Source organism: Chiloscyllium plagiosum, unplaced genomic scaffold (genome assembly GCF_037043375.1).
Source record: "Chiloscyllium plagiosum isolate Xiang-an unplaced genomic scaffold, Cpla_swu_hap1 HiC_scaffold_13, whole genome shotgun sequence".
NCBI lineage: Eukaryota > Metazoa > Chordata > Chondrichthyes > Orectolobiformes > Hemiscylliidae > Chiloscyllium > Chiloscyllium plagiosum.
Window position 1 is genome coordinate 5,393,320 of NW_028270151.1, and position 26,317 is coordinate 5,419,636.

At 46.4% G+C, this 26,317-nt stretch overlaps 1 protein-coding gene across 1 annotated transcript in view; it reads left to right on the top strand.

Moving 5' to 3' along the window:
• The first annotated feature begins 2,309 nt into the window (after nt 1–2,309).
• dner (delta/notch-like EGF repeat containing) overlaps nt 2,310–26,317 on the top strand; it is a 318,647-nt gene continuing 294,639 nt past the window's right edge. The window contains exon 1 of the mRNA XM_087993300.1: nt 2,310–2,779. Within this exon, the coding sequence (XP_087849426.1) occupies nt 2,600–2,779 (180 nt within the window). The 5' untranslated portion in view covers nt 2,310–2,599. The remainder of the gene's footprint in view (nt 2,780–26,317) is intronic.

Consider the following 26,317-nt stretch of genomic DNA (forward strand, 5'->3'; position numbering starts at 1 on the left):
GTCTCTCACAGCCCCTTGTCTCTCACAGCCCCCTGTCTCACACACAGCCCCCTGTCTCTCACAGCCCCCTGTCTCTCACAGCCCCCTGTCTCACACACAGCCCCCTGTCTCTCACAGCCCCCTGTCTCTCACAGCCCCCTGTCTCTCACAGCCCCCTGTCTCACACAGCCCCCTGTCTCTCACAGCCCCCTGTCTCACACAGCCCCCTGTCTCACACAGCTCCCTGTCTCACACAGCTCCCTGTCTCCCACAGCTCCCTGTCTCTCACAGCCCCCTGTCTCTCACAGCCCCCTGTCTCAGACAGCCCCCTGTCTCACACACAGCCCCCTGTCTCACACACAGCCCCCTGTCTCACACACAGCCCCCTGTCTCACACACAGTCCCCTGTCTCTCACAGCCCCCTGTCTCACACAGCCCCCTGTCTCACACACAGCCCCCTGTCTCACACACTGCCCGCTGTCTCACACACTGCCCCCTGTCTCACACACAGCCCCCTGTCTCTCACAGCCCCCTGTCTCTCACAGCCCCCTGTCTCACACAGCCCCCTGTCTCACACACAGCCCCCTGTCTCTCACAGCCCCCTGTCTCACACACAGCCCCCTGTCTCTCACAGCCCCCTGTCTCACACACAGCCCCCTGTCTCTCACAGCCCCCTGTCTCACACACAGCCCCGTCTCTCACAGCCCCCTGTCTCTCACATCCCCCTGTCTCACACACAGCCCCGTCTCTCACAGCCCCCTGTGTCTCACAGCCCCCTGTCTCACACAGCCCCCTGTCTCACACACAGCCCCCTGTCTCTCACAGCCCACTGTCTCTCACAGCCCCCTGTCTCTCACAGCCCCCTGTTTCACACACAGCCCCCTGTCTCTCACAGCCCCCTTTCTCACACACAGACCCCTGTCTCTCACAGCCCCCTGTCTCACACACAGCCCCCTGTCTATCACAGCCCCCTGTCCCACACACAGCCCCCTGTCTCTCACATCCCCCTGTCTCACACACAGCCCCGTCTCTCACAGCCCCCTGTCTCTCACAGCCCCCTGTCTCACACAGCCCCCTGTCTCACACACAGCCCCCTGTCTCTCACAGCCCACTGTCTCTCACAGCCCACTGTCTCTCACAGCCCCCTGTCTCTCACAGCCCCCTGTTTCACACACAGCCCCCTGTCTCTCACAGCCCCCTGTCTCACACACAGACCCCTGTCTCTCACAGCCCCCTGTCTCACACACAGCCCCCCGTCTCACACAGCCCCCTGTCTCACACAGCCCCCTGTCTCTCACAGCCCCCTGTCTCTCACAGCCCCCTGTCTCACTCACAGCCCCCTGTCTCTCACAGCCCCTTGTCTCTCACAGCCCCCTGTCTCTCACAGCCCACTGTCTCACACACAGCCCCCTGTCTCACACAGCCCCCTGTCTCTCACAGCCCCCTGTCTCACACACAGCCCCCTGTCTCACACAGCCCCCTGTCTCTCACAGCCCCCTGTCTCACACACAGCCCCCTGTCTCACACACAGCCCCCTGTCTCACACACAGCCCCCTGTCTCTCACAGCCCCCTGTCTCACACAGCCCCCTATCTCACACAGCCCCCTGTCTCTCACAGCCCCCTGTCTCTCACAGCTCCCTGTCTCTCACAGCCCCCTGTCTCTCACAGCCCCTTGTCTCTCACAGCCCCCTGTCTCTCACAGCCCACTGTCTCACACACAGCCCCCTGTCTCACACAGCCCCCTGTCTCTCACAGCCCCCTGTCTCACACACAGCCCCCTGTCTCACACACAGCCCCCTGTCTCACACACAGCCCCCTGTCTCTCACAGCCCCCTGTCTCTCACAGCTCCCTGTCTCTCACAGCCCCCTGTCTCTCACAGCCCCCTGTCTCTCACAGCTCTCTGTCTCACACACAGCCCCCTGTCTCTCACAGCTCCCTGTCTCTCACAGCCCCCTGTCTCTCACAGCCCCCTGTCTCACACAGGTCCCTGTCTCACACACAGCCCCCTGTCTCTCACAGCCCCCTGTCTCACACACAGTCCCCTGTCTCTCACACAGCCACCTGTCTCACACAGCCCCCTGTCTCTCACAGCCCCCTGTCTCACACAGCCCCCTGTCTCTCACAGCCCCCTGTCTCACACACAGCTCCCTGTCTCTCCCACTCTGTGCCGGGGACACTTTCCCCCTGCTGTCTCTCTCGGTATCACAGTCATTCTCTCTTTCTCTCACACTCTCTCCCTCCCTCCCTCCCTCCCTCTGTGTCACACACACTCCTCCCTCCTCCCTCCCCTCCTCTCTCTCACATTCCCTCTCTCTCTCTCTCCCTGCGCTGCTGTGTGATCATTCAGCAGCGGGTTCCGTGCGGAGAGCTGACAGCGGCTCGATCCCACAAGGATCCACCTGCCTCCAGTCGGGATCATTCCGGGCTCTGATCGCTCGGTCCGCCAGCACACGGGTGCTCTGTGTGTGTGTGTGTGTGAGGGGCCAGGGGCTATATCCATCACCCCCTCACACCCTCCCTGCTTACAGAGCCACTGTAACAAGGGTCAGGGGGAATTGCACTGACAGCCTCCCCCTCCTCACCAGCCCCTGACCCCCCCCCCTGCCCCAGAGCCTGAGATGCCAGCCTTGCTGCTGTTCCTGGGCACCGTGTCCCTGGTGTGCCTCTCCAATGCTGCTCCCCTGGACCCATGTGTCAGGTTGTCTTGCCTCAACAACGGTACATGTGGAAGTTTGTTACACAGACTGGCGTCGTACAACTGCAGTTGCCCCCCTGGATTGGCAGGACTACGCTGCCAGGTAAGTGCCAGCGTCTACCTCCGTTACCTGTGTTTCTGATTTACCATGGGGTGGGGGCAGGCAATGGTGACGGCAGACTCCTGGGTGTGAGGGAGAAGGGTCTGTGTCTGTCCATGTGTGATTCTGTGAGTGTACCTGTACCTGTGTGTATGTATGTCCGTCCATGTGTGTGCCTGTATCTGTGTGTGTATGTGGGTGTGCCAATACCTGTGTGTGTATGTGTGTGTCTGTGGGGGCGCCTGTACCTGTGTGTGTGCCTTACCTGTGTGTGTCTGTTAGTGTGCCTGTACCCGTGTCTGTGAGTCTATGGGCAGGGCTATGTTTCTCTTTGCATCTGTGTCTGTGTGTGCCTATGTGTGTGCCTTTTGTTCTGCGTGTGTGTGTAAATGTGTGTGTGCTGGTTTGTGTATATAAGTGTGTCTGTGTGTGTAAGTGTGTGTTTAAGTGTGTGTGTATACGTGTGTCTGTATGTCAGTGTGTCTGAGTGTGTATTTGTGTGTCATTGTGTAAGTGTATGTGTGTCTGCGTTTGTCAGTGTGAGTGTAAATGTGTATGTCAGTGTGTGAGTGTATGTGTGTGATTGTAACTGTGTGTGTTTGTGTGTGTCAGTGTGTGTGTAAGTATATGTGTGTCAGTGTGATTAAGTATGTATGTGCATGTGTAAGTATGTGTGTGTGTCAGTGTGTGTGTGTGTAAGTATGTGTCTGTGAGTGTGTGTGTGTAAGTATTTGTGTGTGTCTGTGTGTGTGTGACTGTGTGTAAGTATGTGTGTGCGTGAGTTTGTGTGTAAGTATGTGTGTCAGTGTGTGTAAGTATGTGTGTGTGTAAGTATGTGTGTGTGACTGTGTGTAAGTATGTGTATGTAAGTATGTGTGTAAGTATAAGTATGTGTGTGTATAAGTATGTGTGTGTGTCAGTGTGTCTATGTGTGTGTGTTATATGTGTGTGTCAGTGTGTGCGTGTGTGACTGTGTGTAAGTATGTGTGTGTGTAAGTATGTGTGTCAATGTGTGAGTGTGTGTGTAAGTGTGTGTGACTGTGTGTAAGTATGTGTGTGTGTAAGTATGTGTGTGTGTGTGACTGTGTGTAAGTGTGTGTGTGAGAGACTGTGTGTAAGTATATGTGTGTGCCAGTGTGTGTATGTGTGTGTGTGTCTGTGACTGTGTGTGTAAGTATGTATGTGTGTGTATAAGTATGTGTGTGTGTGTATATGATTGTGTGAATGTGTGTGTCAGTGTGTGTGTGTATGTCAGTGAGTGTGAGTGTGTGTCTGTGTATGTCAGTGAGTGTGTGTGTCAGTGTATGTGTATGTCAGTCAGTATGTGTCAGTGTGTGTGTTTGTGAGTGTGTGTGTGTGTGTGTGTTGGGGTGGTATCCCCTTTGCCCGATGTCCCAGGCTGTCAGATGGAGTCAGTCTGTGGATGACCTGGGTCACATTGATTAGAGAAGGGCACAGCCTGCCCCGGGGAAGAGGGTGGGGGGGTTTGGGGGGGGTGATGACGAAGGGTTTTCACTGACCCGGGTGCTCTCTCTCTCTCTCTCTCTCTCGCTCTGTGACTGAGACAGAGCTGCCCAAGCCTCCCTGCTTTAGGGATACTTGCAGAATCGTGCTGTTCCTGTAAGTGACTGTCTCCCAAATGCAGCTCCCCTTGGCAGCAGGAGGTCTTTCTGCCCCAGGCCAGGAAGATTTCTGAGATTTCAGACAATAGCCCTCTCTTGTGTTGAGAAACAGCAGGTTTGAGGTGGGGGCTCCACCTGGCTTGTGTATTCAAAACCAACAATCCCAAACCATGGTCATATAATGACGCTCGTTAGCAAAGGTCCCTGTACTTGAATGCTTATGGGGGTGGTAGTGTCTGTATGTCTGAGCCAGGACACCTGGTTTTGAGTCCTGCCTGCTCCCAAGGTGTAGTGTCGCATCACTGAACAGGTGGATTAGGAATCTCGCCAAAGTTCATAGGGCAGTTATCCTGCCCTTCACTGCCTCTTGTTACCTATCTCTGGGTTCATGATTTACCCTCCGACCTCTCAGGCACAGGACAGCACAGGCAACGGTGCCAACTCACAGTTGTCAGCTCTCCGTCCCTGTTTCAGAGTTGTGGATACTCGATGTTTTGATCCAGCACTCTCTCAGTCTGGGCAGACCAGGAGGAGAAAGTGTCAGGATCTTGAAGGATGAAGGATTCAGGATGTAGCCAAACTTCCTCTTAGGAACCCTGTTCCCTGTGCGGCACATTGGATATGCGGAATATTCCAGTTGTTTCAAGTAAAGACCAGTGCTGCCCTCCCCAGGCCAGTTGTCCTCAGGACAATGAGAACAGTCACTCATTTAATCCAAGGTCAGAAATCACATGACACCAGGTTACTCCCCAACAGGTTTATTTCAGAGCGCTGCTCCAAAAGCTTGTGATTTCAAATAAACCTGTTGGACCATGACCTGGTGTCATGTGATTCCTGACCCGGTGCACCCCAGTCGAACACCAGCACCTCTACATCGTGGTTTAATCCACATATACCTGGTGTGCTTCTGCCACTGGGGTCCCACAGAAAGGCTACACTGACATTAATAACGTGTGACTTGCCAACAAATGATATCTTTTGCGGATAGTTGAGTTATTTACCTCTGTAACTTCCCAGGTTCTGGTGTATATTTGAATTGCGCAGACTGCAGGATAACTTTACATAACCACTAACCAAATCCCCCTCCCCTCCTCTCCCTCCAGCCCACATCCTGCCCATTTTCAAGGATTTTAGAAACATTTGAACATCATTTCTTTTCCCATGAGTTGACTATATTTGACTTGTCAGTTTATTATTAGAGAACTCCACTACAGGGTTTTGCTGTCAATTGTACATGGATGCTTTGCCTTTCTTCATACAAACATAGGATCATACAGTATAGAACATAGAACATTACAGCGCAGTACAGGCCCTTCGGCCCTCGATGTTGTGCTGCCCTGTCATACTAATCTGAAGCCCATCCCACATACACTATTCCATGTACGTCCATATGCCTGTTCAATGACGACTTAAATGCACTTAAACTTGGCGAATCTACTACCGTTGCAGACAAAGCATTCCATACCCTTTCTACTCTCTGAGTATAGGAGAGGCCTTTTGGCCTATCAAGTCCGTACTGCCAAAGTTCTACTCTAGGGTCAAACAAAGGACTGCAGATGCGGGAAATCTGAACAAAACCAGAAAGTGCTGGAGACACTCAGCAGGTCTGGCAGCATCTGTGGACAGAAAGCAGAGTTAAAGTTCCGGGTCCGGTGACTGTTCTAGATTTACAGCAGTCCCACTTTCCCACTCTGGGCCCACAGGCTTGAATGTCATGGCAGTTCAAGTGCTCATCCTGGTACTGTTTAAAGGGTGTGACTCCCCTCCCAGGCACTGCATTCCAGACTAGGAGAAAGTGAGGACTGCAGATGCTGGAGATCAGAGCTGAAAATGTGTTGCTGGAAAAGCGCAGCAGGTCAGGCAGCATCCGAGGAGCAGGAGAATCGACGTTTCGGGCATGAGCCCTTCTTCAGGAAACGTCGATTCTCCTGCTCCTTGGATGCTGCCTGACCTGCTGTGCTTTTCCAGCAACACATTTTCAGCACTGCATTCCAGACCCCCACTCCCCTCTGGGTGAACAGTATGGTTCCTGAAATCCCCTGTTGTTGGAATGTTGTTAATACCATTTTAGATCTTTATCTTTCTCACTGATTCTCTCCCAACGTCCTTGCTGCTGTGGAAAGCCTTGACAGTGAATTTCCTCAGGCTATCGGTGCTTTGGTATTTCAAAGGTGCTTTGTCAATGCAAGTTGCTGTTGAATGCAGTAACGAGAGACATTTACAGCCACAGCTGCTCCAATGCAGTTCAGCAATTGAGCTCCTCTTGCATCCCTGACCCAGATGTAGACTCTGTCCTTGGTGCTCTAACAGGGAAATCAGTTATTCAGCATTGCCCAGCGTTTGGATAAATTCAGTGACTCATCGATGCAGTCCATCATATATTCATAGTGAAAGAAAACGCTGCAATATATTGCTGTCAATATTCCTTCTGTATTAATCCCCCGTGTTGTGTAAATTTCCAGTAGTTGACAACGAGGGAAGTAAGGCGGTTTGTGAAGCATGTGGTTTTATTTCATATTAGGCTTTGGGGAATTGCACTGCTCGGTGTGTTACAAGGCAGGGTTTGCAGTGTGGTAGATATCCCACAAACCCAATTGGTTTACTAATTCTCAAAACCCTTTCAAATACGCCTTCCAGTTTTGTGAACAAGCGGCAAACCATCTATCAGCAATAGGTACGAAATGTACCAGCAGACTACAACATATGATCTATCTCTGTTTCTATTTGGAATGATCTTATATACAAAATGATCAAAAGTTGAATTCAACTTCAAACGTTGTCAATAATCTTGGTTATGGTTACAGGACTTGGGGGAATGGTTTGCAATGTGAGAGTGAAGGAAAACACAGCAGGAGATGCACTTTATTCTGTAAATAGAGGGACAATGTGTAGCCTACATCAGGCTGGGTGTTTGGGACAGAGTTAAGGATAACACCTTAATATCGCACCATGTTCAGTGAGAATCATGCACCATCATCAAGTGCAAGGAATGCAATCTGCAAAATGCTGAGGGATACAGGAATGAAAGTTTGTCTGTTTTTGCTTCCTCTTCCTGGAGCCATGACATCATGGGTTGGACAATATCCTGTGACATCACGCTCCGATGACATCATATTGGCAGCCCAATGGCTTTCCCAGACTCTGCTCTTGATACTGTCTCTCCACTGACCACAGCTGGAAGGTGAAAGGGCTTGGTAGTGTCATGTGATCACACAGGAAACATATGATTGCAGAAACCAAGCTGTTACAAAACAGCTAGGCAGAGGAGATCTGTTAAAACCTGACCATGTGCATTGGACTGGGCAGGAACTTTAGATTAGAATAGATTCCTTACAGTGTGGAAACAGGTCCTTCGGCCCAACACATCCACACTGACCCTCCGAAGAGTAACCCACCCAGACCCATTTCCCTCTGAATGATGCACCCAACACTATGGGCAATTTAGCACGGCCAATCCACCTAACCTGCACATCTTTGCACTGTGGGAGTAAACCCAGGCAGACACAGGGAGAATGTGCAAACTCCACACAGATAGTCACCTGAGGCTGGAATTGAATCCAGGTCCCTGGCGCTGTGAGGCTGCAGCACTAACCACTGAGCCACCGTGCCACCCTCGGTCACAGTTAGAAAATAACCTGGCTGTCTCATGGCAATCAATTCAATGGATTAGCCATTTCATTCAGTGATCATACCAGACAGGAAACATTAATTCGGTCTATCTTTGCACACATGGTGTTTAAAAATTCATTCACGGGTTGAGGGTGTCACTGGCTAGTCCAGCATTTATTACCCATCCCTAATTGCCCAGAGGGTATTTAGAGTCAATCCCATTGCTGTGGGTCTGAGTCACATGTAGGCCAAACCAGGTAAGGATGGCAGTTTCCTTCCCTCAAGGACATTAGATGGGATCTTCCCCCAAAAACGGATTCCGGGTCATCATTAGACTTTTATTTCCAGATTTTTATTGGATTCAAATTCTACCATCTGTTGTGATGCGATTTGAACTCGGGTCCCCAGATAACATTCTGGGTTTCTGGTTTACAGTACAGCAATAATACCACTAGACATTGCGTTCCCCCCCCCCCCCCTCGCCCCCGCCAGTGTGTTTCTGGGTTTGAACTATTTCACACGTCCCTTTATTCTTCAATAGGATGGAAGCATTACTGTCAAAGCCAACATTTATTGCCCATCCTTAATTACCTGAGAGATCTGCTCAGCCAATTCAGAGGGAAATTAAGGGACAGCCATATTACTGTGGGTCTGGAGTCACGTATAGGCCAGACCAGGCAAGGATGGCAGATTTATTTATAGGACATTAGTGATTGCACATTAAATAATAGCTTAGCCATCGCTCAAATATCTAATACATTCCAGATTCATTAACTGAGTACAAAGCTATGATTTGAAGCAAGACCCCAGAGCAGTAACCTGGATTACTAATCCAATGACATTACCCCAACAGCATTGTCTCCTCTTAGGTGGAAGAGGCACCCTGAGGCAAGGACACAATGGAGAATGGCAAAATACAAGTCTGCCTTCCTCCGTCACCTTCCCAGCATCCTTTTTCCACCACTCCTGGGTAAAGGAACAGGAATAAAGGAAGGGTTCTGATGTTGTGTCACAGTATTAGATCTTATTGTCCAAACAATGGAGCTGTTATCCCATCTGGAACAATATGAATAATTGAACTTCACACAGATTTCTTGAGCTAAAGACTTGTATCACCATATTCAATACGAAGAAAGACATCAAGAGTACACTACTAGCATTTAATGTGGCAATCTGTGCGTTCTGGGGAGCTCTCCCTTTGCTAAATTAGCCAATATGAATATTTAATCTTCTCCTTGTTTCCATGGTACTGAATCCGTGATAGTAAGCAAATTACTAGAAAGAGTACAGTAAGATCCACAGCACTAAGTTAGTTTGCTCTGATAGTAACTAATTACTCATTACTCTAATATAAATTATCAGATATAAAATCCAGTCACTCATAAAATCTTATGCTCTGTGACATTTCAGTCTCTCATTATATTGCTCATTACATTCCTTTCTGCTTTCTACAAGAGATTCCCAACAGGTGGAAGTTCTGATTATATAATGAGTGTTTTGTCATTATTTGAGTGTTGAAAATCACAATCGAAGTTATGAGAAAAGCAACATGTCGTTAAAACTTTAAATTTAAAACTTTGCAACACAATTTCACACGTGTGTTTTATGCTGATTCAATCTTCAATAAAATCTGATTGGATCCATGTCTATCTGCCAAACCGTTTCACTATTTTGGCATCATGCCAGAATGTAACTGGTTTTTTGAAACTGTTTTCCCCGAGTCCTCCCACAAACGTATGGAGCTGATGGGTTTGTTTGTCACTCGATCTAGAGTCATAGAGTCATACTGTACGGACACAGACCCTTCAGTCCAACTGATAGAGTCATAGAGCGGTGCAGCATGGAATTCTATGAGTGATATGCCAACCAAGTTTCCAAACCTGAGCTGGTCCTATTTTCCTGTGTTTAGCCCATGTCCAATCTAATCGCATCTCTCTGCTTTGTGACGTGCTCACTCAGCCAAATTTTCTCTAAGGCTGACTTCCTGCTCAAACTCTCAACATGGAACCTTCTTTAAGTGTTCTCCATCCTCCCTTGTGCTCCTTTGAGATCACATTCTTCCCTGATCATATTCCCACTTACTTTCTCACAACCCACTCTGTATCTGTGTAACCACCAGAACGCTCCACTCCGTACGTATCTGTGTACCCACCAAAACCCTCCACTCTGTATCTGTGTAACCACCAGAACGCTCCACTCCGTACGTATCTGTGTACCCACCAAAACCCTCCACTCTGTATCTGTGTACCCACCAAAACCCTCCACTCTGTATCTGTGTAATCACCAGAACCCTCCACTCTGTATCTGTGTACCCACCAGAACCCTCCACTCTGTGTCTGTGTACCCACCAGAACCCTCCACTCTATATTTGTGTACCCACCAGAACCCTCAACTCTGTATCTGTGTAACCACCAGAACCCTCCACTCTGTATCTGTGTACCCACCAGAACCCTCCACTCTGTATTTGTGTACCCACCAGAACCCTCCACTCTGTGTCTAAGTATCCACCAGAACTCTCCACTCTGTGTCTGTGTACCCACCAGAACCCTCCACTCTGTATCTGTGTACCCTCCAGAACCCTCCACTCTGTATCTGTGTACGCACCAGAACCCTCCACTCTGTGTCTGTGTACCCACCAGAACCCTCCACTCTGTGTCTATGTATCCACCAGAACCCTCCACTCTGTATCTGTGTACCCACCAGAACCCTCCACTCTGTGTCTGTGTACCCACTAGAAGCCTCCACTCTGTGTCTGTCTATCCACCAGAACCCTCCACTCTGTATTTGTGTACCCACCAGAACCCTCCACTCTGTGTCTGTGCACCCACCAGAACCCTCCACTCTGTGTCTAAGTATCCACCAGAACCCTCCACTCTGTATCGGTGTACCCACCAGAACTCTCCACTCTGTGTCTGTGTACCCACCAGAACCCTCCACTCTGTATCTGTGTACCCACCAAAACCCTCCACTCTGTGTCCATGTACCCACCAGAACCCTCCACTCTGTATCAGTGTACCCACCAGAACCCTCCACTCTGTGTCCATGTACCCACCAGAACCCTCCACTCTGTATCTGTGTACCCACCAGAACCCTCCACTCTGTGTCTGTGTACTCACCAGTACACTCCACTCTGTATCTGTGTACCCACCAGAACCCTCCACTCTGTGTCTGTGTATCCACCAGAACCCTCCACTCTGTATTTGTGTACCCACCAGAACCCTCCACTCTGTGTCTGTGTACCCACCAGAACCCTACCACTCTGTATCTGTGTACCCACCAGAACTCTCCACTATGTGTCTGTGTACCCACCAGAACCCTCCACTCTGTGTCTAAGTATCCACCAGAACCCTCCACTCTGTATCTGTGTACCCACCAGAACCCTCCACTCTGTATCTGTGTACCCACCAGAACTCTCCACTCTGTGTCCATGTACCCACCAGAACCCTCCACTCTGTATCTGTGTACCCACCAGAACCCTCCACTGTGTCCATGTACCCACCAGAACCCTCCACTCTGTATCTGTGTACCCACCAGAACCCTCCACTCTGTGTCCATGTACCCACCAGAACCGTCCACTCTGTGTCTGTGTACCCACCAGAACCCCCCACTCTGTATCTGTGTATCCACCAGAACCCTCCACTCTGTATCTGTGTACCCACCAGAACCCTCCACTCTGTATCAGTGTACCCACCAGAACCCTCCACTCTGTATCTGTATACCCACCGAACCCTCCACTCTGTGTCTATGTATCCACCAGAACCCTCCACTCTGTGTCTGTGTACCCACCAGAACCCTCCACTTTGTATCTGTGTATCCACCGAACCCTCCACTCTGTGTCCTGTACCCACCAGAAACCTCCACTCTGTCTGTGTACCCGCCAGAACCCTCCACTCTGTATCAGTGTACCCACCAGAACCCTCCACTCTGTGTCTGTGTATCCACCAGAACCCTCCTCTCTGTATTTGTGTACCCACCAGAACCCTCCACTCTGTGTCTGTGTACCCACCAGAACCCTCCACTCTGTATCTGTGTACCCTCCAGAACCCTCCACTCTGTATTTGTGTACCCACCAGAACCCTCCACTCTGTGTCTAAGTATCCACCAGAACTCTCCACTCTGTGTCTGTGTACCCACCAGAACCCTCCACTCTGTATCTGTGTACCCTCCAGAACCCTCCACTCTGTATCTGTGTATCCACCAGAACCCTCCACTCTGTATCTGTGTACCCGCCAGAACCCTCCACTCTGTATCAGTGTACCCACCAGAACCCTCCACTCTGTGTCTGTGTACCCATCAGAACCCTCCACTCTGTATCTGTGTACCCACCAGAACCCTCCACTCTGTGTCTGTGTACCCACCAGAACCCTCCACTCTGTGTCTGTGTATCCACCAGAACACTCCACTCTGTATTTGTGTACCCACCAGAACCCTCCACTCTGTGTCTGTGTACCCACCAGAACCCTCCACTCTGTATCTGTGTACCCTCCAGAACCCTCCACTCTGTATCTGTGTACCCACCAGAACCCTCCACTCTGTGTCTGTGTACCCACCAGAACCCTCCACTCTGTGTCTATGTATCCACCAGAACCCTCCACTCTGTATCTGTGTACTCACCAGAACCCTCCACTCTGTGGCTATGTATCCACCAGAACCCTCCACTCTGTATCTGTGTACCCACCAGAACCCTCCACTCTGTATTTGTGTACCCACCAGAACCCTCCACTCTGTGTCTATGTATCCACCAGAACCCTCCACTCTGTGTCTATGTATCCACCAGAACTCTCCACTCTGTGTCTATGTACCCACCAGGACATTCCACTCTGTGTCTATCAAATACCGCTCTAACTCAGCCCTGCATACATTTGAAAACACAGCCCTCACTATTTTCATGGGCAGAAAATTCCATTCTTGAATGAACTCCTCAGACAAGACGTTTTCCTCATCTCTGTCTGAAAAGCAAGACCCTAATCTGAAACCATATCCCCTTGTTTTAGAGATCGCAAGGACTGCAGATGCTGGAAGTCAGAGTCGGTAGAAAGTGTAGCTGGAAAGGCACAGCAGGTCAGGCAGCATCGGAGGAGCAGGAGAGTCAAGGTTTCGGGTCAGGCCCCTTTACTAGGACAGGTGTCCCGACCTGAAATGTCAACCCCCCCTTGTTTTAGACTCCTCCATGATAAAACATCCTCCTGGAAACCACTGGTTACAGAATCCTCAAGATCTTATTGGTCACTTCTCACCCACCGAAGCACCAATGCGTATGGGTAAATTCTGGTTAACGTTTCTTCACAAGACAAGACCTTCATTCCAGGGCTGAGTTGAGTGAACCTTCTCAGAATAGCTTCCAAAGTCACTTTCCAAATAAGGAGATAGAAACTCTACGTGGTACTCCAGATGTGGTTTCGCCAACACACTGTATGGATGCTATAAAATTCCCTGACTTTTAGATTCTATTTCCCCTTGAAATGAATAGCAAAGCTCCAATTGCTTTCCTAATCATTTGTGGTACTTAGTCATAGAGTCATAGAGATGTCCAGCATAGAAACAGACATTTCAGTTCAACTCACCAATGCTGACCAGATATCCTAAATTAATCTAGTCCCATTTGCCAGCACTTGGTCTATTTCCCTCTAAACTCTTCCTATTCATGTACCCATCCAGATGCCCTTTAAATGTTGCAATTCCAACAGCCTCCACCCCTTCCTCTGGCAGCTCATTCCATACACGCACCACCCTCTGTGCAAAAAGGTTGTCCCTTAGGTCCTTTTTAAATCTTTCCCCTCTCACCTTAAACCTGTGCCTTGTAGTTCTGGACTCCCCCCACCCCAGGGAAAAGACCTTGACTATTTACTATCCATGCCCCTCATGATTTTATAAATTTCAATGAAGTCACCCCTCAGCCTCCGACGCTCCAGGGAAAACAGCCCCAGCCTATAGAACATAGAACATAGAAGAATACAGCGCAGTACAGGCCCTTGGGCCCTCGATGTTGCGCCGATCCAAGCCCACCTAAACTACACTAACCCACTATCTTCCATATACCTATCCAATGCCCTCTTAAATGCCCATAAAGAGGGAGAGTCCACCACTGTTACTGGCAGGGCATTCCATGAACTAACGACTCGCTGAGTGAAGAACCTACCCCTAACATCAGTCCTATATCTACCCCCCCTTAATTTAAAGCTATGCCCCCTTGTAATACCCGACTCCATACGCGGGAAAAGGTTCATACTGTCGACCCTATCTAACCCCCTAATCATCTTGTACACCTCAATCAAGTCACCCCTAAACCTTCTTTTCTCTAGTGAAAACAGACCCAAGTGCCTCAGTCTTTCCTCATACGATTTTCCTTCCATACCAGGCAACATCCTGGTAAACCTCCTCTGCACCCGTTCCAATGCCTCCACATCCTTCCTATAGTATGGCGACCAAAACTGCACACAATATTCCAGATGCGGCCGTACCAGAGTCTTATACAACTGCATCATGACCTCAGGACTCCGGAACTCAATTCCTCTACCAATAAAAGCCAGTACGCCATATGCCTTCCTCACCGCACTATTTACCTGGGTGGCAACTTTCAGAGATCTGTGTACATGGACACCAAGATCCCTCTGCTCATCCACACTACCAAGTATCCGACCATTAGCCCAGTACCCCATCTTTTTGATATTCTTCCCAAAGTGAATCACCTCGCACTTAGCTACATTGAATTCCATCTGCCACCTTTCTGCCCAGCTCTGCAGCTTCTCTATATCCTGCTGTAACCTGCCACATGCTTCCTCACTGTCAACAACTCCTCCGACTTTCGTATCATCCGCAAACTTGCTCACCCAACCTTCTAACCCCTCTTCCAGGTCATTTATAAAAATGACAAACAGCAATGGTCCCAAAACAGATCCTTGCGGAACACCGCTAGTGACGGCACTCCATGAAGAAACTTTGCCATCAACTACTACCCTCTGTCTTCTTCCATCCAGCCAATTTCTAATCCAAACCTCTAACTCACCCTCAATGCCATATCTCCGTATTTTCTGCAGTAGCCTACCATGGGGAACCTTATCAAACGCCTTACTAAAATCCATATATACCACATCTACCGCTTTCCCCTCATCAACCTCCTTCGTCACCTTTTCAAAGAATTCAATAAGGTTTGTGAGGCACGACTTGCCCTTCACAAAACCATGCTGACTATCCTTGATCACATTATTCCTATCTAGATGTGCATAAATCCTATCCCTTACAATTCTCTCTAAGACTTTGCCCACAACAGAAGTGAGACTCACCGGCCTATAGTTACTAGGGCTATCCCTACTCCCCTTTTTGAACAAGGGAACCACATTTGCTATCCTCCAGTCTTCTGGGACTACTCCTGTAGACAAAGAGGACATAAAAATCAAGGCCAATGGCTCTGCAATCTCCTCCCTTGCTTCCCAGAGAATCCTAGGATAAATGCCATCAGGCCCAGGGGACTTATCTATTTTCACCTTTTCCAGGATTTCCAACACCTCTTCTCTACATACCTCAAAGCCATCCATTCTACTTATTTGTGCCTCAGTATTCTCATCGACAACAATGCCCTGTTCCTGAGTGAATACTGAAGAAAAGTATTCATTCAGTGTCTCCCCAATCTCTTCCGCCTCCACACGCAACTTCCCCCTACTATCCTTGACTGGACCTATTCCTACCCTAGTCATTCTTTTATTCCTAACATACCTATAGAAAGCCTTAGGGTTTTCCCTAATCCTATCTACTAAGGACCTTTCATGTCCCCTCCTTGCTGCTTTTAGCTCTCTCTTCAGGTCCTTCCTGGCTACCCTATAACTCTCAATCGCCCCAATTGAACCTTCACGTCTCATCTTGAGATAGGCCGCCCTCTTCCATTTAACAAGGGTTTCCAATTCCTTATTAAACCACGGCTCCCTCGCACGACCCTTTCCTTCCTGCCTGACAGGTACATAATTATCAAGGACACTCAATAGTTGCCCCTTGAACAAGTTCCACATATCATTTACACTCTTGCCTTGGAGTCTACTTTTCCAAGCCACACATCCTAAGTCATGCCTCACCGCATCATAATTTCCCTTACCCCAGCTATAATTCTTGCCCTGTAGTACACACTTATCCCTCTCCATCACGAGTGTAAAAATCACCGAATTATGGTCACTATCCCCAAAGTGCTCACCTACCTCTAATTCTAACACCTGGCCTGGTTCGTTACCCAGAACCAAATCCAGTATGGCCTCACCTCTTGTTGGCCTGTCTACATATTGTGTCAGGAAACTCTCCTGCACACATTGAACAAACACTGACCCATCTAACGAACTTGAGCTATAGCTTTCCCAATCAATATCAGGAAAGTTAAAGTCCCCCATAACAACCACCCTATTACTGTCACTCATCTCCTGAATCACGTTCCCAATCCTTTCTTCAATGATTCTAGGACTATTAGGAGGCCTGTAAAAGACTCCTAACAGGGTGACCTCACCTTTCCTATTCCTAACCTCAGCCCAAACTACCTCAGATGGAAAGTCCTCATCCATCGTCCTTTCCACCGCTGTAATACTATCTTTGACAAGCAATGCCACACCTCCCCCTCTTTTACCCCCACCTCTGACCCTACTAAAACATTTAAATCCCGGAACCTGCAACAGCCAATCCTGTCCCTGTTCTAGCCATGTCTCCGTAATAGCCACAACATCGAAGTCCCAGGTACCAACCAACGCTGCAAGTTCACCTACCTTATTTCGTATACTTCTTGCATTGAAGTATACACACTTCAAGCCACTTCCCTGTTTACAGGCACCCTCCTTGGAAATTGATGCCATGTTCCTCACCTCCCTACACTCCAGGCCCTGCACCCTGAAGCTACAATCTGGGTTCCCATGCCCCTGCCGAGTTAGTTTAAACCCCCCCCAAGAGCACTAGCAAACCTCCCCCCAAGGATACTGGTTCCCCTCAGGTTCAGGTGTAGACCATCCTGTTTATAGAGGTCCCACCGTCCCCAGAAAGAACCCCAGTTATCCAAAAACTGGAACCCCTCCCTCCTGCACCATCCCTGAAGCCACGCATTTAATTGTTCTCTCTCCCTATTCCTCGAATCTCTATCACGTGGCACGGGTAACAAACCAGAGACAACAACTCTGTTTGTTCTAACTCCAAGCTTCCAACCTAGCTCCCTGAAAGCCTGTCTAACATCCTCAGCACTCCTCCTACCTATGTCGTTGGTGCCAATGTGGACCACGACTTCGGGTTGCTCCCCCTCCCCCTCCAGCCTCTGTTCAGCCTCTCCCTGTAGCTCAGATCCTCCAACCCTGGCAACATCCTTGTAAATCTTTTCTGAACCCTTTCAAGTTTCACAACATCCTTCCGATAGGAAGGAGACCAGAATTGCACATAGTATTCTAAAAGTGGCCTAACCAATGTCCTGTACACCGCAACATGACCTCCCAGCTTGTTGAATTTGGTTCCTTTGAGAGATCCAAGGTCACACCTACACCCTGACAGCTAACTTGATTATTTGAAGAATGGTTTCTGTTCCTTTCCAAAATTAGATATTTATAAATCAAATTGGGATTTATTTGGTGCTTGTATGGATAATATGTTAAAATACAGGCGCGGCCTTTAAAACCAGCTCCTCAACCTTATCATCACTTAGTTCGTCATTTGGTTCCAATCAACCAGATTAAGACGGGAGAGAATTTTCTGTTGCTGTAGATACCTATGGATTGATTGACCTAAATTTGAGTTTATGCGACAGAAGCTCAAAGCCAGTCTCCAGGGAGCAGCCGCTGCCTGGTTAATGAGGTGGCAGGTGGAGCAGGATTGAATTCAGTTTAATTCAAGTGGAGAAATAAACAATAGGTCTGATTACATTTCACAGATTGACAATAGCTCAATGTTAGGTATTAAATTTACAGAGCACCGTACTGATGATTAAGGATTCTTTTAATGTTCAAGTGACTTTCTCTGTCTTTTATTGTATAACAAGATGGTGATTGTTATTCATGAAACAATCCTTACCTGTGTCAAAATAAGAAGCTTCATTCCCTGTAACCATCTGTGAATATACAGATCATCATTAATTGGTGTGTGAATTACTGACCAATATGATATACAAATTATCAAAAAAACGTTCATAAGTTGGTTACATCAAAAATGTAAAAATTCGCGTCTCTTAAGGGACATATAGCAATATAGGTCTAAGACTCATCCTATCCTGATAATGTGAATTGATCACATGTCTCTGTGAATTTGACAAGATATGTAAATATTTTATGACACAAATATAGTATGCAGTACTTTGATGCTACAGCATGGTATGTCTTACCTGTATACCCGATACAATGCTGATTTTACCTGTTTAGCAGAGAAATGGTGCTGGGAAAATTGAGGAGATTGAAGGCAGATAAATCTCCAGAGCCTGATAATCTACATTCCAGCTTACTGACAGAAGTAGCTCTGGAAAAAATGGATGTATTGATGATCATCTTCTAGGATTCTATAGACTCTGGTACAGTCCCTGAAGATTGGAGGGTAGCTAATGTTACCCCAATATTCAAAAAGAGAGGTCAAGAGAAACCTGTGAATTATAGACCAGTAAACCTAACCATCGGTAGTGGGGAATATTCTCAAATCCATTATGAAGGACGTTATAGAAACATTTAGAAAGCAGTGGCAGCATCAGACAGAGTCAGCATGGATTTATGAAGGGAAATCATGCTTAATGAATCTGTTGGAATCCTATGAAGATATAACCAGTAGAGTTGACAAGGGGGAGGCTGTCGATGTGGTATATTTGGACTGGCAGAAGGTGTTTGACAATGTTCTGCCTAAGAGGTTGTTGTGCAAGACTAAAGCATGTGTTGTTTGGGGGAGATTTATTGAGATGGATAGAAAACTGGTTGGCAGAGAGAAACAAAGAGTACGAATGAATGTGTCCTCTTCAAATTGGCCAGCAGTAACTAGTGGGGTGCCACAGGGATCAGTGCTGAGACCCCAGCTACTCATAATATACATTCATCATTTGGACGAAGGAACAAAATGTAACATCTCAAAATATGCAGATGATACCAAGTTGGGTGGGAGGATTGTGAACTGTGACGAGGAAGCAGAGATCCGTCAGCTTGCTCTGGACAGGTTGGGTGAGTGGGCAAATCAATGGCAGATGCAGTATATTTTGGTATAAATGTGAGGTTCTTCACTTTGGAAGCAAAATTAAGAAGGGAGATTACTACCTGAATGGCTGCAAGTTGGGATGGGTGTCCCTGTGCACAGGTCGCTGAAGGGAAGCATGTAAGTGCAGCAGGTGGTAAAGAAGGTAAATGAGATGTTGGCCTTCATTGTGAGAGGTTTCCATTACAGGAGCAGGGATGTGTTGTTGCAATCACACAGGGCATGTGTGAGGTCACACCTAGAATATTGCATGCAGTTTTGGCCTCCTTTTCTGAGGAAGGATACTTTTGCCCTCGAGGGAGTGCAGTGACAGGGTAGATACAGGGAGGATGTTCCCGATGGTGGGTATGTCCAGAACCAGGCACCATAGTCTGAGGATTCAGGGCGGACCATTTAGGGCAGAGATGGGGAAACATTTCTTCCCCCAAAGAGTGGGGAGCCTGTGGGATTCATTACCACTCGACGTAGTTGATGCCAAAATGTTGAATTCAAGAGGTAGCTAGATATAACATCTGAAGCGAATGGGATCAAAGGTTATGGGGAGAAAGCAGGATTAGGCTATTGAGTTGAATGATCAGCCATGATCGTGATGAATGGCAGAGCAGGCTCAAAGGGCTGAAGGGCCTCCTCCTGCTCCTATCTTCTATGTTTCTATGTTTCTATTTCTTTTCTGTACACCCAGTGCAAGCCTGATCTTAAATAAAAGCAAAGTACAGTGGATGCTGGAAATCTGAGACAAACACAGAATGCTGGAGAAACTCAGCAGGTCTGGCAGCATCTGGGAAAAGAGAAGCAGAATTAACAGTTTGAGTCCCATGTGACATTTCTTGGGAATCAAAGAGGGGACATTCTTGACTCGAAGCATTAATGTCCACAGATGCAGCCAACAGCATCTCTAGCATTTTCGGTGTTTTTGTATTTTTGTAGGGGTTATGAAAGGGGGAGGAGAGGCAACTGAAAGCAAGGGAATATCACCCTGCAATTTATCCCGACTCTCTCAGGCCATGTTTAGCAGACTATTGCACAATGACATTTGCTGGGGTGCACACTCCTAAGTTTTTGACAGCTGATGAGAATACAGGAGACGTGGTTAGCAAGTTTGCTAGTGACACCAAGATTGGTGGTACAGTGGACAGTGTGGAAAGTTGTCTAAAATTACAAATGGACCTTGATCAATTGGCTCAACAGCCAGAGGAGTGACAGCTGGAGTTTAATTTGGATAAATGCGCGGTATTGCATTTTGGTAAAACAAACAAAGGGCAAGACTTATACAATTAAAGATAGGGCCCTGGATAGTGTGATAGAACAGAGACACCTCTGGGTGCAGTTACATAATTCTTTGAAGTTTGCATCACAGGTAGACGGTGGGGGTGGGGGGGGTGGGGGCGGGGGGGAGGCAGTGTGAAGAAAGTGTTTAGCATGCTTGCCTTCATTGCTTAGACCTTCGAGTCATGCCCGAAACGTCGATTCTCCTGCTCCTCGGATGCTGCCTGACCTGCTGGGCTTTTCCAGCACCACTCTCGTCTTGACTCTAATCTCCAGCATCTGCAGTCCTCACTTCGCCTATCAATGATGGTCTGTCAGAAAATGGCACAAAACCCTGCATTTGTCTCACCAATGTTTCAAACAGCACAACATTGAAGGAAAGTAAAGTGGGCCATGTTTCTCTCCCCGGTCCCTAACCAGAGATGGCCCATGCACACAGAAATCAAGTGAAAATGAGACTAAATTAAGCTGTGGTCTCTTCTACAGCCAAGCTGTCCAGCAACACTGGGTCAACAAATGACAATGAAGAATCTAGAGGAGGTGAGAGAGAATGATTGTTGGTGTAGGTGCATATCCCCCAAAAAAAGACATTCAATATTAAGGTTGTTTGAGAACAGAATTGGTAAAATCAAGCTTAAAATGCAAATTAACTTGTTAAAATTATTACACGAAGCAGGCTTCATTTCAACAGAAATAATTAAGCCACCCAACAGTGAATTGCAAAGTGATTGGCATTTCAATTCCCAGTCTGAACGAACTTCATTGTGATATCTACATTCATTGCACAAATGGTAAATCACATGGTGAATGGATGTGATGCAATGGAAACTTGCACCTCTTACATTAATGATCTTTAATCAGGGATCAGCTCTTTAGGAACTGGAGATAACACATTCAAATACTAAAATATCAATTCCTCTCCACATTTGAAATGGTATAATTAGAACTGACATTTCTTTCCAGGATTAGGTGAGACAAGTTTAATATTTGAGCGTTTCATGTTTCTTTATGGGGATAAACGTATTTTCTTTCTGGCTAATATATCATTTGAATAAGAATCATATAAGCAGGAAAAGCTCAGGTCTGAAATGTTAACTGCGTCTTCTCTCCTTGGATGTTGTCTGATCTGCTGAGTTTTTCTGCCTTTTTTGTTCTTATTTCAGATTTCCAGCATCTGCAGAATTTTCTGTTTGTCTTAATGTGTAAAATTACACTGTAAACTTCCCCAAAGAATTAGATGTCACAACTTACTTCAGAATCTTGTCATAGGAGCAACAGTCAAGAGAAACATGAACTGAGAATGAATTGCATTTCAAATAAATTTATCCTAGCTGATGTGATCGAGATGTATCAGATGTTATTATCACGTTTGGAATTTGGATTTTAAAAATAGAGGTTGATGAATTTTGGTTCAGTTCTTTGACTGTATCTAGATATTTTTTGAAAGGCCTTTTGGAACAGTTACCTAAGCACACCATTTCTAAGAAAGCATGTGATTCAGTCAAGTGTCTATCAGGATCCCTGTGGTATTAATTGATGGAATGCTTATACTGCTGAGTGTAGGATAGAGTTGAGATGGGAATGATATTTCTCTGAGATCTGTGTGTCTGTAATGGATGGGAAACTTTGCTTTGTTGTTTATGTTGAATTTTTAAAAGTTATTTCATGTACTTGTATTTTTTTCTTAAGTAATAAACTTGTGTTCATATATTGAAGAACACTCGCAGCCCCATGTATTTCAGTAACTAACCATCATGCTTACTAACAATAAAAAATAAACTTAAGATCTTTCAGGCCAGGTTTTATTTTTGGATTTGAAGTAGTCAGTATTTCAAACAACTCGGCTTGTAACAAAGAGTGGATTTTGGGAGGATAGATGTTTGTTGAATTTAAGAGAGACTTGTGTCTCTTTTAGATTAGATTCTCTACAGTATGGAAACAGGCCCTTCGGCCCAACAAGTCCACACTGACCCTCTGAAGAGTAGCCCACCCACCCCCATTCCCCTAGGTAAAAACAAGGGTTGCAGATGCTGGAAATCAGTTTCTAGATTAGAGTGGTGCTGGAAAAGCACAGCAGGTCAGGCAGCATCCGAGGAGCAGGAAAATCAACATTTCGGGCAAAAGCCCTTCATTTTCCTACCCTATATTTACCCCTGACTAAAGCACCTAACACTATGGGCAATTTAGCATGGCCAATTCACCTGACCTGCACATCTTTGGTTTGAGGGAGGAAACCGGAGCACCCGGAGGAAACCCACACAGACACGGGGAGAATGTGCAAACTCCACACAGACAGTCACCCGAGGTGGGAATAAAACCCTGGTCCCTGGTGCTGTGAGGTAGCAGTGCTAACCACTGAGCCACCGTGCCACCCCAAGAGGCAAGTATTTGGAAGTGATGAAGATAGAAGAGGAATGTTGTGGTGAAATGTATCACACAGATTGGAATTTCAAAATGGCTTTGGAAGTAGCTAAGACAGTTCTGGGAGTAGAAGACATAACAGGATATAACTTGAAATTATTGACGAAGGCTGAACTGAGAGAGCCAGCCATTCTGTCAGGATACCCACATAGGTGCAGGGAGAACATGCAAACTCCATGCATACAGTCACCCAGGGCTGGAATTAAACCCAGCTCCCTGGTACTGTGAGACAGCAGTGCTAACCACTGAGCCACTGTGCTGAGGTAAGAGCTCAACTAAAGCCAGGATTGGGGACCAGTTTCTTTGAACAATTATGGATGGTTCAATAAAATTTCCTGAAACAATGACTTTTTAAAAAAATGATGCAGAAATGGTCGTGGAAATACTAGTGAAAATCTTTGTAAATAATTTGGATGTGGACATAGGCATGGTTAGTAAGTTTGCACATGACATCAAACTAGGCAGTGTAATGGACAGTGAAGAAGGTTACCTCAGAGTACAATGGGACCTTGATCAGATGAGCCAATGGGCTGAGGACTGGGGGGGCGAAGATTAATTTTAATAAATGTGAGTTGTTGCATTTTGGTAAGGCACACCAAGGCAGGACTTATGCACTTAATGATAGGGCCGTGGGGAGTGTTGACAAACAAAGAGACCTTAGGGTGCAGGGGTGGAGTCTCAGGTGGACAGGGTGATGAAGAAGGCGTTTAGCATGCTTGTCTTCATTGGTCAGAGCACTGAATACAGGAGTTAGGATGTCAAGTTGCAGCTGTACGGGACATTGGTGAGGCCACTTTTACAATACCGTGTACAATTCTGGTCACTCATCGTGTTGTTAAACTTGAAAGGATGCGGAAAAGATTCACAGTTGTGGGACTGAAGGGTTTGAGTTATAAGAGAGGTGAATACGTGGGGCTTTTTTCCCGGGAGTGTTGGAGGCTGAGGGGTGATCCTACAGAATGTTATAAAATCATGAGTGGCATGGGTATGGTGAATGGCCAAGATTATTTCCTGGGGTGGAGGGGTCCAGAACTAGAGGGCATAGGTTTAAGGTGAGATGGGAAAGATTTAGAAGAGACCTAAGGGGCAACATTTTCATACAGAGAGTGGTGTGTGTATGGAATGAGCTGCCAGAGGAAGTGGTGGGGGCTGGTACAATTACAACATTTAAAAGGGATCTGGATGGGTATGTGAATAGGAAGGGTTTGGAGGGATATGGGCCAAGTGCTGGCAAATGGGACTAGATCAGATTGGGATGTCTGGTCAGTGATTTGGACTGAAGGGTCTGTTTTGGTGCTGTATGACTCTATGACTCTACATGGATTACCTAAAGAAATGCAATAAGGTCAAGGTTCAGATTTTATGTCACAAATATTAGAAGAAAAAGTGAGCAATTAACCTCTCTGGCTTATCATCCATCATCTCCAGATTCAGCTTGAAAATTGGTTTCCAAATTTAATGACCATGATTATAATGTATTCCCAAGAGAACCCTAATGGTGTGGATAAAAGAATTCCCTTGTTACAGTTTGACATTAGGGAAGTCCCTACTAAATCAAGAGGATATAGTCCTTTTAAACTGATATAGACATGAAATGAGAGGACCCCTTAAATTGATTAAAGGCACACTTATAAACTAAAGTTCAGAGACTCCCAACCTATGTTTCAAGTTTCAGAGGGAAATGAACAAAAGCTTGTGAATTGGTCAAATTCAGTTTGAAAAGTGTTAACCAAATCATAAATAACAGCTATGCATGCCAAATTTCAAAATGTGTTTACTGGAGTTGTGATGTTAGTAACTGTGTCTCAGAAACTATTAAAAGCAAGGTACATTGGAGTTTATTGAATTGAAAACTCCATCCTGTAAATTAGGTAGTCTCGACAGACGGAAAAATGAGAAAGTGTATCATGTAAATATGTTCAACAGATATTGTGATAGGAGGGTAGTCAGGAGAAACGTGGATAGTGGAGAAAGCAATAGGGAGTGAAATAAAAACATCGGAATGATTGGAGAAATTGAAAATTCAATAGTTGATTTTGAGTAACAAGATTGGATAATGCGCAAGTGTTTAAAAAGTTTCATGGGAGTTTATGCTATTTTCTGGAAAACAATTTGAATGACTTACAAAACCAATTATAGACTGTTTAATTGATTTTTGTGAATAGTATAGAAAATATGCCTTTGCTAATACATATGCTAATATGGAGGAAGAACTGCCCATAAAACTAGATTCTCTTCAACCTTGCTGAAGTGAGGGAACAAATTAACCTCTGTTATGAAGGTATAAGGGGTACTGTACCTTTGAGAGAATTGAAAGCTAACAAGGACTTAGAGGAACACATAGAGTGCTGGAAAATTTAAAATGCAACATTTGGTCCAGCAGCTGGGTTGCTATGAGACAAAACAAATTCATATTCGGCCACGCAGTTTAAATTATGTCCCAAAATACCAAACTCCAATCAAGTTTCAATTTAGTATTTTGACAATATTAAACCAATGAAATGACCTGATGCTTTGGGGTATAAAACCAAAAAAAAATTGAACAGTTGGAGGAGAACTGCCAAACCACCAAAACATGCAGACTGCCAGAGAATAGCTCGCTTAAAGGTACCTTTATCTTTCAATGATCCATGAAACAGAAATCCCTTAGAAGGAGAAAAGAAGACAGAGGAAGATACAAATAGAAGATTTGACAGCTGGCTGGTTTTGAAATTTAAATTTTTCTGACAACTTCAGTTGGGGGTTTTATCAGACCTGTATTGTAGAGGGGAAGGTATAAGATAGGTTAGAGAATGGAGCTGTAAATAGTTGTTAGTTAATTATTCTCTGTTAGACTTTAAAAAATAAAGTTGTTAATTTTTTACTTTAAATAGTGACATTTCAGGATAGTTCTTGGCCTCTTGAATTTTACTAAATCACAGCATGGGTTAAATCATTTCTGTGTTGCAGGTTTAAACTAGCGGGGGGGGGGGGGGGGGGGGGGGGGCGGTGGGGGGGGGGGGGGGGGTGGTGTTTACCCATGCGGTAACATTTCAGAACAGACAATGACATGACTGAACTAAATCATAACGACTAGAGATCACCGATTGTGATGGTGCCAAAACCAAATGAGTTACAAAATGAATGTATTGCAAAGTCAATGCTGTAACAAAGGGGAATTCATTTCCAATTCCAAACACAATTTCTTACAAAGATTGACATGTCTAAGTGTATTGGGAAGTTCCATTGACTGACTGAGGCAAAAATATGCTAACTTTTGTCACATTGGATGGACTTTATCCATTAGGAGAAAGTGAGGACTGCAGATGTTGGAGATCAGAGCTTAAAAATGTGTTGCTGGAAAAGCGCAGCAGGTCAGGCAGCCTCAAAGGAGAAGGAGAATCAACATTTCGGGCATAAGCCCTTCTTCAGGAATGAAGTAAAAACAATGACTGCAGATGTTGGAAACCAG